General features: G+C 53.5%; 1 protein-coding gene across 3 annotated transcripts in view; it reads right to left on the minus strand.

Annotated features, from left to right (window-relative positions):
• Positions 1-10,402, minus strand: part of INTS3 (integrator complex subunit 3) — a 69,461-nt gene extending 59,059 nt beyond the window's left edge. The window contains exons 1-2 of one of the 3 annotated variants that reach the window (XM_038382563.2): positions 9,743-10,402; positions 1,436-1,519 (exon numbers count right to left, since the gene is read on the minus strand). In XM_038382563.2, coding sequence (XP_038238491.1) covers positions 1,436-1,519; positions 9,743-9,835 — 177 coding nt within the window. In that variant the 5' untranslated portion in view covers positions 9,836-10,402. The remainder of the gene's footprint in view (positions 1-1,435; positions 1,520-9,742) is intronic. The other 2 variants (XM_038382564.2, XM_043501823.1) reach the window with 2 other exon arrangements.
• Positions 10,403-14,125: the final 3,723 nt, after the last annotated feature.

Consider the following 14,125-nt stretch of genomic DNA (forward strand, 5'->3'; position numbering starts at 1 on the left):
GCACGCACACACGTTTTGTAGTTAAAATATGTAGTTCAAGCAAAGCTTCAATGCTCTTCCTAAGTGAGAGACTCCATGGCGGTGGGGAGTGGTCTGAAGGTTTTACTGGCAGGACTTCCGGATGCCCACATTACTCACAAGCAGCAAGGCCACACCTGAGTGATGCAGGTTACTCCATAGGATCACCCTGAAGGCCTCAGGGCCATCCCATGCCGTGAGGCACCCTCCCCACACCTGGGGCTTCACAGCAGGTGTGTCAGGGTTGTGAGAGAGACACTTTATTGGTCACTCAGCCACATGGGAAAGGCTCCCACTAGCACCAGTGGGCTTTGGCAGGCCCCATGTTTGCATCCCTCCTCCTGCTAAGCCAGGCTCCCCTAGTGCCATGACTCCAGCTAGCCAAAGATACAAGGGGGGAGAAAACTGCAGCCAACACATTTTAGAACCTCTAAAAATTACCGGATTTTTCTCTACACAGCAACGTCATCGGGGAGCAGGCAAGGATGTGGGGACTTTTCAGGACTAGAAGCAAGTGCAGTGGGAAGATTGTACCACTGGGAATGGGGATTCCAAGGAGCTCAAGCAGAGAAACTATGTATGAAGCGGGAGTGTGCAAAAAAGTGCATGGTAACTGCAATCACAGGCATGTCACCACCACCACATAAGCAAGTGTGTATTCACAAACACGCATATGCACCCCTCTCGTGGCAGATCAGTACCAACAGTCCAGCACTCACAAGCAACCTTACAGGGTGGGCTTATGATGGAAGAGAAAAAAAAAGTCAGCCAGGTTTCAGCAAGGAAACACAGCGTAGCACTGCTGCCAGAGGATTTTACGACACATGGAGTAAGCGTTTTTCTTAAAAAAGTAACTCTGGAAAACTTCTTGTCAGTGTTCAGACTCGTGAAGATGGCACAGCACCTGCTCCCCTGGTTGTAGCAGTGTTACACATTGGCTGGCCGACAGCCCCCATGGCTGCTGTCTTGTGGAGGGAGGTGCCTCTGGGTGAATTATTTCTTCTTGTCAGGATTAACTTCTGTGATACAAACCCCTTGGCAAAGGGTCCCCTGTTCTTTGCAAACAACTCTCATCTGAGACCTGACAAACTCACTACACCAAACACATCTTACAGGATACTTATCCGTAAAGAGTAACATGTAAGGTATCTACAGAAAGCTTGTAACTTTCCAAGACATAATCACTGCGAGATGCACGTGTGGATGATATTTAAGGAATAATGCATTTATATTGAATGTGTGCTTTATGGAGTTGGAGTAAAATTTAGTTATGTGGGGTTATGCTGCAGGAATGGGTCATCGCCAAACTGGAAGGAGTAGCGCCCCCCCCCCCCCCCCGCCGGTCAGCCCACAAACCCTCATTTACCGCCCTGCCTTACCCCAGAACAGATGATGGAAAACCACATCTGGCACTTACGTGAGCATTTAGGGCATCATTGGCTTCTCTCTCCGACACCCCATTGGTCAGTGATGTCACAATGCCCATGCACCTCTCTAGTCTCTGAAAAAGACAAAACAAATCCATACACCAGCTAGCAGGAATAGGTATCCCAGAGCCCCAGTTTCTTCAGCCACTCATGGTGCCTCGTGCAAGTAATAAAACAGGGGGGCCAAGAGTCCCAAGAATGATTTTGGGAGCCTAATTTGAGACGCCTTTAAGGGGCCCAACTTTCCAAACACTGGTTTCCTGCCTCTGAAAACTGGGCCACTTGGACATGTCTCAAGTTGGGCACCAAAATCACTAGTCAGCTTTAAAAACCTGGGCCCTCTCGCTTCCTGCTGCCATAGAAAGGGTGATAGGAGACCATTGCTATCTATGCTCAAGACACCACATATACACCAGCGATGGGGGCCACGAGGGCTGGAGAGTAAAACCAGTATGATAATCATTCTCCTCTTGCGCCAGGGCCCCAGAACCAGCTGCTAACTGGAGAAGCTACTGCCTCATAGCTGCTCGTTTATTCCTACTCTGTGTTGGAAATACCTTACTGCCATTCCCTCATCTGCAGGGCCAGCTAATGCTAATACTGGCATCATGTGGATTTGGGCCAACAAACACGACACATGGGCCAAGGTGACACAGGGAAGTCAGTCCCCATTCTGAGAGCAGAGCTATAGTCTCACAGATTCAATTCTCTCTGAAGCTACAATTCGCGGACCGTGGCAAAGACTATTCTGGGCATATACTGTAGAGCTGTGCCCCTTACTGAGTGGCAAGTGGAGTTCCCTTGAAGACCCACTGCAGACAGACAAGACGCTTTCATTTTATGTGACTTTAGCACTCAAGCAAGGTGCTGGAGTCCAAGGGCCTCCATTTTAATTACTAACTTCATAAGCAGCTTCTGGTGCAACGAAACCGCAGGAGCAGAGGTTTTTATGCAGATGTCCCAGCTAAGGAAATGACAGCGAGAAGGACTCAAAGCCAGAATGCCCAGCACATGGCAAAACTCGGTTAATTTGCCACTGCAAAACCCTGATGGTAACTCTGGAGCAGAGTCTGACTACGACAGCATAGCAGATGCACACACTCCAAGGGGGCTGTCAGCCTTTCACGTCCTCTCAACGCACCACAAGGTCTTCTAGCAGCACAACATTCCTACGTAGAATCTTCTACGACAACAGCCGAGGACTGGCTTCTCATGTATGGTGCAGCAGCTACTACAATGGGGCCCTGTCCCTGGACTTGGGCCTGTAGGCATGACTGAAATACAAATAAATATATATATATGCACCACCACCACTGCCCACCGCTCACAACGTTGAGTGACACTCAGGACTTCTTTGTTCCAGTGGGATGTACCCTGCTCCAAGCATTGCTGTTATGTCTATTGCTTGTGTTACAGTAGCATGTGCCTCAGCCAAGAGCTGAGCCCAGTAAACACAGTCAGAGACAGTCCCTCAGGAGAAGTGTTTACAGCCTCAATAGACAAGAGAGGGGGAGGGCGCAGAAGAGAGCACCACTGTCACAGTTTTGAAGTTGGGGAACTGAGGAATGGAAATGTTAAGTGATTTGCCCAAGGTCACCTCAGGAGTTTGTGGCAAAGACAGGAATGGAATTCGGCTCTTCCAAGTCCAAAGCCAGTGCCTCACCCACAGCACCATCCTTCTCTGAGGCCATCCCCAGCCCGCCGAGCCCCGCTCACCTGCCTATCCATGGAAAGGAGCAGACTGCTCACCCCAAGCAAGTAAAATATTTGTTTGTTCGTGTTGTCATGATCAACAGAGGGCAGGAGCATTTGGCATTCGGCTGTACGCGCGTCACGACAGTTTCTGCACATCCGGTGCAGAAGCTCTGGCTAAGCACCCTGGCCCACTCCAAATCACCAAGACAGGCACTTCAATGGCACTCACGCTGGTATTGGAGAGAGAGGTGAAAAGGCCTTACAGATCTACTGCAGCTCAAGGGAGAGCATCAACTTAAAGTACGACGATTGCGTCGGAACTTTTGTGACTTACTGAAATCACGACAAGTGATTTCACTTCACTTTGTGCGTTCTACAGCATTGGGTGCACAGCCCTCTGTAGTCAGCCTGTCAGCTTCCTTTGCTTCTGTGGGTCTTGTATACAGCAACAGGGGAGAGGAAAATATTTTAAAATAGAGCAAAATGTGATTGTAAAACTGCAAGAACTAGCCAGGGAAGTGGGGGCAGGTTAGTACATGAAACTATTTTCCTAGTGCTCAAATAACGCTTAACAACAGAAAGGAGTCAGCACTGGAGAAAGGGACAAACATCTGACAAAGGCAGCGTCTAGTGAACTCAGAACACTGGCTTGTAAGTGCCGTAAGCTTCTCAAGCCGTGTGCACAACTCTCTGCCACAGGAAAGGAGCTGGACAGCCAGCAAGGTGCTAGGATATTGGAAAAGCAGAGACTTTGGGGTGAACAAAGCTCAGTTAGTCTGGTAGGTGGCATCTAAGCAGAGCCATGAACCCTGCCTTGTCAATAGAGAGCCCTGTTTCTTATGGGGGTGGCTCTTTAGAGACATGACAAGATTGTACATAGGACATTGGGGGTGCTCTCAAGTGGAGGCTTTCTACAAGGGCTTGTCTACAGGAGGTGCAGATTCCATTATGAACAAAGCCAGGCTAAGCGCTCCCAATTGTCGCACAAGGCCTCAGAATTTAAACAAGGTCTAGGGGTTCTGAGTGGGAGGACGTTTGTCTTGGCTCAGACCTTCCCAACCCCTCCACACACACTCCAGTGAAAGATCGCTCTGACTGAGGGGACAGATGGGTCCCACTCTAGAGCCACTCCGAGTGTGCCTACACTGCCCACTAAGGCCAGGTTTGAGCCTAATCCCCCGTTCTGGCTACACACATCAGAATAGTCACACCAGAAAGCACTCAGGACCTGCCAGGGAGGTGGGTCAGAGCCCGAGTCCTGTTGCGACTCGGGTCCAAGCCCTGTCATTTTGCAGCGTGGATGTAGGTCAAGCCCCAGAGCTGAGTCCAGAGGGCTGCTTAGTGCAGGATGGATGCGTTAGCACAACTGTGACACACAGGTCCAGCACCTGTACACCCAAATTTATAATGCAGTGCGGAAACTCAAGCAGGGGCTTGGAAACACCAAGTCCACAAGCCTGGGTCACAGACGTAGGCCTAGTGTGCAGTGTAGACACACCCTCAGAATCACTCTGTGCATTGGGCTGGAGTGGGGATGAGGGAAGGAGAGAGCATGCTGGCTCTGCAGCATCCCAGACAGCTGCCACTGATCACAACCAAACCCGATTCCCTTCCTTCCCGAACAAGGCACTGCACTGAAATGGCCTAATAAGACCCACTTGCTGTTGCTAAGCTATAACAGTGCAAGAGGCAAAAGTCTGAGGCATGAGTGGCAAGAGCTTCCACTCGACCTCAGAGAAATCCACAGGGGTTATTTTAATTGGATTTTTGCAAGTTAATCCTCCCATAACACCAGCTGATTGACGTCTTTGGGTAGTTCGGACGTGAACTTCGAGAGGCTGGCGTGCTCTCATTTCAAACCAGCTTTTCCAACTAGTACTGTGTAAGAATTGTAGGTACCTCTTCACCTCCCAGTGCACGTGCAGAGCCTCTCACTGACTTCACCTGAGGGGCTCCAGGCACGTGTCACGAGGACAACAGATCCTTCCGAGCGTAAGTCTGCAGTAACCAGGCAGACATTAGAGGGGAAGAGCTAGTGCTGGATTATGCCCCGTCCACACTACAAGAACCACCATCGTCAAACATCCTTTATTCTTGCCTAGGTATACAGAACCACACACGTTATGACCACCCTTCAGAAACCATGTCCTACCTATGCTAGAATACGGTTAATGCATTTCTTTCCTGTTCACACAGAAAAGGACCAGCATGTTTTAGCTACAACCATGTTCACATTGCTATTTTTGTAGTGCAGGTAGGGCCTGATTAGCAGGTCAGTGACCGAGAATTAGGAAGAGTCTGAGCAGTGGAACAGGAATGATGTGCAGTTAGAGAACGAGACAGGTCTATAATGGCCCCAGCAGCGTAGCTCCACCGACAACAGGAAAAGCTTTTATTGCACAGGGAGCTATAAAGGTGGTCAAACCTGGTTCCCATTTTGGCCGTTGTAGCTACAGCCCGAGTATAAAAATGACCCTGCAGGGTCCCCCTACTTAAGTCTCAGCTCTTACTATAGTGGAGAAGCAGCTCCACTGCAGTTAAGGTTATTGTCTCTCCAGCCCAGTATTTTGCTGTGCAAGTTGTAGATTAAACCCTGGCATAAACAGGTGCATGCTTTCAAGGGCAGATGTGCCCCTTGTCACTTGGCCCAATAATTCAAAATACCAGTGCCACAAACTCAATGCAGGATCTGAAGATGCAGCTGGAATGTTTCTGGCTCTGCCATCACCACTGGCAAGAGACCCTGCAACTGGAACACAGCCACCTACTCCACCTGTGAAGTGAGACAAAAGGACCCTGTCTCACTCTCCTGCAGAGTTAGCAGGGTAATGACTTGTTTGTGCCAGGGAAAGCTGCCAGATGCGACTCCAGGAGCTGATGTGCAGGATCTGAAGGGTTATTTCTACACAATCACTTTCAGATTAGCACCACTTTAAAATGCAAATCTGCCAGGCTAATTATGGCACTGGCTAGTGACTCTTTCCTTCCCCCCCACCACCATGTGCTAATATGAATGAGGAGGAAGCTGTTAGCAAAGGGGAACATCTCCATTTCACAGTCTAAAGAAAAGGAGGACTTGTGGCACCTTAGAGACTAACATTTATTTGAGCATAAGCTTTCGTGAGCTACAGCTCACTTCATCGGATGCAGTGAGCTGTAGCTCACGAAAGCTTATGCTCAAATAAATTTGTTAGTCTCTAAGGTGCCACAAGTACTCCTTTTCTTTTTGCGAATACAGACTAACACGGCTGCTACTCTGATACATTTCACAGTCTGCCTTCTAGGGTGATGCAAATGAACACACATGGGCCATCAAGTGCAGAAGGGTAACACCGCTTTTCAGTAAGGCTTTTTTCAGGGCTGATCTACAGAACTATCAGAGAGGACCAAAAGAATTTGAAAGCCCAGATCTCAGGTAGACTCATTTCCGTTATTTGCAAAAGGCAGAACAAGATCCAGTGAGCACAAACTGAAGTCAGAAAAATATACACTGCAAGTAGGACAATGTTAACAGTGCAGGCAGTTAGCTACCAGAACAGCATCCCAAAGGAGTGGGTAAGCTCATCACCACTCAGTCTTCAAATGGAGACTGATTGACTTTCTAACAGTATGCTCCATTTGAACCCCAAGTCACTGGGCCTGACAATGTCACTTATACAGGAGGAAGAATAATTCCCTCCAGTGCAGGATTCACCAAGTGAAATTCTGTGGTCTCTGCTATGCAGGAGATCAGGCCATATGAACACAGTGGTCCCTTCTGGCTTTAAAATCCATAAATATTTTTGAAGACTAGGATGTCCAGACACTAAAACAACAAATACATATAGCAGGCTAACTCTAGGGGATCAATCTTAAAGAAAAGAGATATGGTTACACTTTAGGGATCAATCCTCACACAGTTATTCTCTACTCTGATAGGTCACCAGGGAAGTGACTATACACATTGGAGTAACTGCAGAATCAGTATTAGAACAGGTTTCAGAGTAGCAGCCATGTTAGTCTGTATTCGCAAAAAGAAAAGGAGTACTTGTGGCACCTTAGAGACTAAAACTTATCTGAGCAAATTTTTTAGCTATAGAAAAAAGTGCACACAAACAAACGTGTGTGTGTGTATATACGCCCCCCGCCCCCCTCCCCCACCACACGCACCTAGTTTCAGTATCTCCATAGCAGAGAAAGGGTCTTGGTATTTCTCTCTCAGCAGGAGCTGACGTTTTGCAGATTCCTCACTAGACCATGTGTTAGAAGAGAGTTAAGACACAGAGAGTGAAACTCCCTGTCACAATAAATAGGAGACACACAAACTTGAAGAGTGGCTAAATGGTTAGTCTAAAAGAAAGATGTTACCCCTAACTTAAAGCAACTTTAAAAGCATGTTGTCCGGTGATGAGCTGTTCTTCCTTCATCAGAACTCACAGCAGGCTGGCAAGAGGTCAGCTTTCTCTCTGAGTTTTAGTTTATGATACCATATGTAATATGTTTTGGAGAAACATTGTCACCTTAAACAACACTCCTCCAAAACCTTTGCTTAACCTACTGTTGTTATAATCAGCATCTCACATTATTATAATGAGAAGATGAGAAAAGACACTTCGAGTTTGCCACCGTATTGACTTTGGACATTTGACAGCACTGCATGTGAGCCCTGTTTCCCCCCTATAGTCAGTTTCCCCATTTATGAGAGTCTTACATGCCACTGCATGGAAGAGGATTTAAAAAACAAACAAACATGAAAACATGATAGTAAAACCACTAAAACTGGCTGGGGGACTCAGGAGCAGGTGTAATACCTGACATTATTTTTAACTCATTTCTTACAAACTGACTGAATTTCAAGTTGGTTTCCCTTTAACTGTTTTAGTGATTTAAAATACACGCACAAAGGAGAGATTCCTAACAATTAAAGCAGGGGACCATTTGTCAGGACTTCTGGATTCACTTCCTAGTTCTGGTGCTTACCCAACTTTATGACCTTGAACAAGTCACTTCACCTGTCCATGTCTCAATTTCCCCAGCTGTAAAATAGCAATACCTACCTCACTGGATGGGCAAGGTTTAAGAGTTGTACTCCATGGATCTCAGGGCAGAAGAGGCACTACAGAACACTAAATAATAGTGCTACATGGATTCCAGTCAAGCCCCAGAGAGAGTCCTTGGCGAGGTTTCAAGGAGAATTTGAGTTTTCAGCTCTGACATGCACACAAAGTGGCATTGCTCCGAGGACTAGGATCTTTTATTCAGACCTGGACTAGCACCAAAAATACACAGGGACAATTGAGAGTTTTACCAATGGTACGGGAGTTTCTAGATCCAGCAGATTGATATATATCAGACCTTGAAACCAAGTAATTCCAAACACCTTTGGGTCTTCCTTTTCTACTTGATTTCCAATATGATTTTAGCTGGCACTGTTTCAACAGTCCTTAACATATTTGCTTCTGGCTCACAGTAAATAAAAGCTGGCTCTGCAAGTCCAGTAGTTCATGAGACATTAGCTGCTCAAATCACGTCACAACTAAAGTGATAGTACTTCACCCTACAATAGCTCCTTTCAGAGGATCTCAAAATGCTTTATGAACATTAATTAACACCCATGTGAGACAGGAACAATAATAGTTACCTACATTACCGATAAATAAACTGAGGTACAGAGAGATTATGTGCCCAAGGTCAGGCAGAAAGTCTGAAAGAAGAGCCAGGAATAAAACCTAGAACTTGTTCAGCTGTTCTAACCACTATTTTACAATGCCTAGCACCAGGTACAGATCCCAAAAGTCTTGACTCCCAATGCTTCTCTAACCACCTATCCATGGTGAAGAAAAAAGCAAGACAATCAGCAGAATGACATGATTTCAAGGTCTCGTATTTTGGGTCCTGCCAGGGCTCCAAAATACTTTGGCAGTCAGTAGAAATACATTCCAGAATGACACAGTTTTCCTGTTATCAGAAAGAAAAGACGAGGAATCCTGTCAGCGCGGAAGTCCGAAGCAAACTCTGTGATCCTGTTCCACAGTCCTTGCCCCTCCAAAGTGCCCACACATGAAGCAGCAGGGCCTGCCCCCAGTGAAGGTGAAGAAACCAAAGATGAAGTGAAGAACCACTTGCCCACTAGGAACATTAGCAGGCCAACATGCTACCGCTTGCCCAGCAGTGCAATGGAGACAAGATCAAGGGGACTTTACACAAATACACACTGGCTTCAGATTGCAACTTACTACCAGCTGCCTCTCTCCTCAAGGAAATGCTGAGGTGGGGGAACCACACTGGGGAGCGAGAACCACTCTGTCCAAGCACAGCATGTCCCCAGGGCCAGCCCCCGCCCCACCTCTTACAGCCCCCTGGCCAGGTCCTTGCCCCCAGCCCCCACCCCACCCCTTACAGTCCCCTGGCCAGCTCCTTGCCCCCAGCCCACCCCTTAAGCCCCCTGGCCAGCTCCTTGCCCCCAGCCCACCCCTTAAGCCCCCTGGCCAGCTCCTTGCCCCCAGCCCACCCCTTACAGCCCCCTGGCCAGCTCCTTGCCCCCAGCCCACCCCTTACAGCCCCCTGGCCAGCTCCTTGCCCCCAGCCCACCCCTTACAGGCCTCTCTCCCACGTGCACCTACCTCCTCTAACTCATCCTTGGCATCCAGGATGGAGGAGAGCAGCAACTTCCCTCCTCCTCCTGCTGCTGCTGCTCCCCCCTTCCCCTTCTCCATGGCTGGGCGGGGGCTCCCCTCTGTCACTCACAGCCCTGGGGCCCACACAGCTCTGCCCCAAGGGGGGGTGAGGGCTCCAAGGGGGCTGCCCCGTCTCCCCCCGCTGGGAGGATGGGGGGGGCTCCTCTCTCAGCCCAGAGACTCCTCCCAGCACCTGCCTGGCACCTTCACGGGGGCTGTGGGGGGGGGCTGTTGGAGTGGGGGGGCAGGTCCCCTCTCTCCTGCCTGGAGAGCCCCTCAGCTCCTGCTCTGGGGGGGCTAGGTCGGCGTTATGGGGGCGGGGGGGCCGTAGGGGGCAGGGCTGGAGGGGGGAGGAGCAGGGGGCTGGAGGGGGAGGGGCTCTCTCTCCCCGAGGGGGGTATCTCCTCTGAGGGGACCAAGGGGGGGGCTCTGTACCGGGGAGGAGGGGGGAGCAGGCGCCTCCTCACCCCCCACCCAACAGCACAGACCGGAAGTCACTAGGAGCGACAGGAGGAGGGGCGGGGGAGGAAGCGGCTCACGCGCCGGAAGGATCCGCCCCCTCCTGCCCTCGCCGGCCAATGGCAACGGGCAGAGGCCCCCGAGCGACAGGCGAGGAAGGTGGCTCCGCCCCGACGGCTTGTCACCGCTGGGGGCGGGGCCGGCGAGGCGGTCTGGCCAATAGGGAAGGAGGGGGCGGGGTTTCCGTGGGGCTGTGGCGTCTCGCTGGGCTTGGCTGGGGACCGGAGAGGCGCGAGGCGGAGGCGCTGAGCGCCCCTCCCCCCTCCCCGCCGCGTGCAGGGCGCTGTATGATTAACCCCCCCATTGCTCCGTGCCCACCCTGCAGCTCTGCGCCCCTGCCCAGGTGTCCCGATTTTATAGGGAAAGTCCCGAGATTTGGGGCTTTGTCTGATATAGGCTCCTATTACCCCCCCCGTCCTGGTTTTTCACACTTGCTGGCTGGTCACCCTACGCTGACCCCCCCCACCCCAGGCTCTGCACTGCCCATCCCAGGGCTGTGCACTAACCCCCCTTCCCCCAACCATACAGGGCTCTGCACCGATACCCCCCCAACCATATGGGGCTCTGCACTGACACCCCCCCGGGGTCTGCAGTGACCCCCTATTCCCCCTCTATACAGGGCTCTGCACTGACCGCACCCCACCCACGCACCGCTCTACATTGACAACCCCTGCCCATATAGGGTTCTGCATTTCCCCAGCACTGCACTCACCCACCCCCATCCACACAGGGCTGTGCATTGACCCCCCCTCCCTGGCAGCTCTCAGTCATGGCTCTTCACCACATGCCACAATTCTGTGGACTCATGGGACTTGGGGCTGCCCCTGGCAGGGCTATTGGCCGGCAGAGTGGCTGCAGGGATAAATAACTCACTGCTCTCGCTGGATCCCACCCAGGGTAGCCAGCAGAGCCTGTTTTGGACATAACCTGTTCCCCTCCCTTCCGTCCCAGCGCTGATCAGATACAGGAGTGCAGGGAAGTGGGAGCCAGAAGGGGAAGTGAACAACTCAGTGCGGGAGGAGGCCAGGCACAACAGAGAGCACCACAGGCGTGGCGATAAACCCAATCGCTGGCCGCTGGGTCCTTGCCAGACCCATGTCTGCTTTCCCTTGGGTGGGCACAGGGGGACTTTGAGAGGGCTTGGGGACAGCGAAGGCATGAGGGAGATCTGACCATGAGGGCCTCAACTGTAGCTGTTTGGGGGTAGGGGGAGAGATGGGGTACAAGGGTGCAGCGCCTCGCCTCCGGGACAGTTCCGATCAGGCCCATAGGGGCTGAAAGTCAGGCCTGTCTAGCAGCCGCTTGGTGGCCCTGTGTGGGTCTCAGCCCCGTTCCTGGGGGGCAAAGTGCCCATGTCACATGAATCACCATCACTGCTGGTGCTAATTGGCCCCTTTGCCAGCCGCCTCCACAGAGAGGCCAGAGCCTGCCTGGGCCACGGAGACTAAGCCCCGTCCCCTTGGAAGCTGGAGCCATGCATGAGGGGAGCCTGCCGTGCCCAGCCTGGGCAGCTCAGCAGAAGCTGCCAGTCTGGGGCAGGCTGAGCCTGGCAGGGGCCGGGCCCGTCTTCCTGGGCCCAGAAGACTCGATGCTGCAGTAGGCCTAGGGCCACATCCCAGGAGGCCCCAGTGCCCAGCGGACGCCATGTCCCAGGAGGGCCCAGTCACAGCATGATCCCAGGCAGGGTCCCCCTTGCAGCCGGCGGGGTGCCGGCCCCAGCCATGCTCCATCAGGGCAATTCATTGCCTCCCTCTCCCCACACAGGACCCCGGCCTGGCTGTGATGCAAACTGCAGTGGGAGCAAAAGTCTGGCTCTGGGATAGTGCCCCCAACCACCCCCCATGGCAGCTGTAAGGATCACAGCCCCCAGCCCATCCCCCCAGCATGGAGCCAGCCTCCCTAAGTTTCAGAGTAGCAGCCGTGTTAGTCTGTATTTGCAAAAAGAAAAGGAGTACTTGTGTGGTCCCAGGCTTCCTGCCATTGTCACAGGGTCAGCGGGTGGCTCTTTGCCTGGGGTCAGGGGCCCACGGCTGGCAAAGCTACTTCCTTCCCGGCTCACCCTAGAGCCCTGGGCCCCCCGAGCGCCTGCTGTGGGCCCACAGGCTCTGGGCCAGGCTGGTGCTGGGCACGATTGGGTCCCTTCAGCTCAGCCAGGGCTCAGCATGACCCACTCCCTACAGCACGTGAACCCTGAGATCCCAGGGGCCAGGCTCTTCCCCTTGGCTGAGCTCCCCTCACCCTCTGACTTGCCCAGGCTCCCAGGAACTCCCCCACCCCACCTGCTGTCTGTCTGCCTCAAGATCCCATTCCCCCCTCACCCTCCGGCAGCAGAATTAGCCCCACAGCTCCCTGGCGGTTCCCCCCCAGCCCGGTCAGGCTCCCCATCCCAGCCTGCCTGAGGACAGCAGAAGGGCAACCCCTGGATGGGGCTGGACCAGGGGACACAAGCCCTGCCCTTCGGCAGGTACAGCATGTTACGGACCCAGCCTGCCAGGTGCTGCTGGGGAGGCTGTATCCAGCCCCACTGGTGCCCAGCGCTGCCCCTACGAGGCCCGGGTTTGTCCCCACCTCGGTGCTCGCTCGATGGGCTGCTCTGGCCATTCCAGGCCCCAGGCTGCCCCCCACGATGTCCTCCATTCAGCCTGTCCCTGCTTAACTGCCTGGGCCCCGCCTGGGATGGGGGAGCGGCTGCCTCTGAGCTGGGGTGAGGGCTCCCGGGAATTGCTGGCCAGTGTGTGAGGCTGTGGCCTGCAGCGGAGCAGGGTGGGCTCCCACAGCTCCCCATAGCTCTGCAGCCCACATGGCTGGGGCCCAGAGGCTAATGGATAACCCTTCCCAGGCCTCAGGAGAAGGCGTCGTTAGTCCACTTTACGGGGCTAAACCGAAGCACAGAAGTCAGTCAGCAGAAAAGCTAGGGCCAGAACCCAGGAGTCCTGACTCCCCCCCCCACCCCCAAGCCCTCTCTCACCCAGCACCAGGGCAGAACACAGGCATCCCACCCCCCCCTCCCATCCCAAAGCTGGGTATGGAACCCAGGAGTCCTGGTGCCAAACGTCTGGCCCTTGCCACTAGACCAGGTTTCCTGCCACGACCCCAGTGACCAGTCTCACTGGATTTCCATGTGCCTACTGGGGGCAGGTTACAGGAGCAGGTAGATGGTGGGAGGGGGGGTACAGGGCAGAGTCCTGGGGACCCGTAGTGCACAAATACTCTTGAAGGGGAACACTGAGCCCCGGGCCCCCAGCCAGCCGGGCGCTCACCCAGGCGGGGCAGGGGAAGGGGGGGCGCTTTGCTGCTGGCCTGGCTGCTGACTTTGACAAACGAGCCCAGGGAACGGCCCGTTCAGGCCTGTGCGTTCCTGGCAGGGCTGGAGGTGCCTGCTCAGTCCCGCTGCCTCCCTCGCATTCCTGGCAGGGGCCAGGGCTTCCCAGCTCTGAGCGGGGGCTGCCTGGCCCTCCTGGGGCAAGACTGGGCTGAGCCCCCCTCCCTGCAGTGTCCCACATGCCCAGCCAGCCTCCCCGCTTGGCTCTGCAGAGAGGTGCTCCTACAGTCCTGGTGGGTCAGGCTCAGGGGCGCTGACCCATCAGGGTAGGAGGTGTAGCGGGGAGGGCCCCGGGTGGGCAGAAGTGGGGGTGCTGCCAAAGCTGGTGGAGGCAGGTGTCCCACTGCCCCCTACCCCGTTCATCCCATTCCCTGGGAGGCAGGACACCCCACTCACAGAGCTAGCCCTCCCTCCCCCCACAAGCCTCCCCCTTTCAGGGGGTTAGCCCTGCCTCCCCCCAGGGCCCATAGGAGGCATCACGCGGAGTG

The sequence above is a fragment of the Dermochelys coriacea genome, chromosome 24, assembly GCF_009764565.3.
Source record: "Dermochelys coriacea isolate rDerCor1 chromosome 24, rDerCor1.pri.v4, whole genome shotgun sequence".
NCBI lineage: Eukaryota > Metazoa > Chordata > Testudines > Dermochelyidae > Dermochelys > Dermochelys coriacea.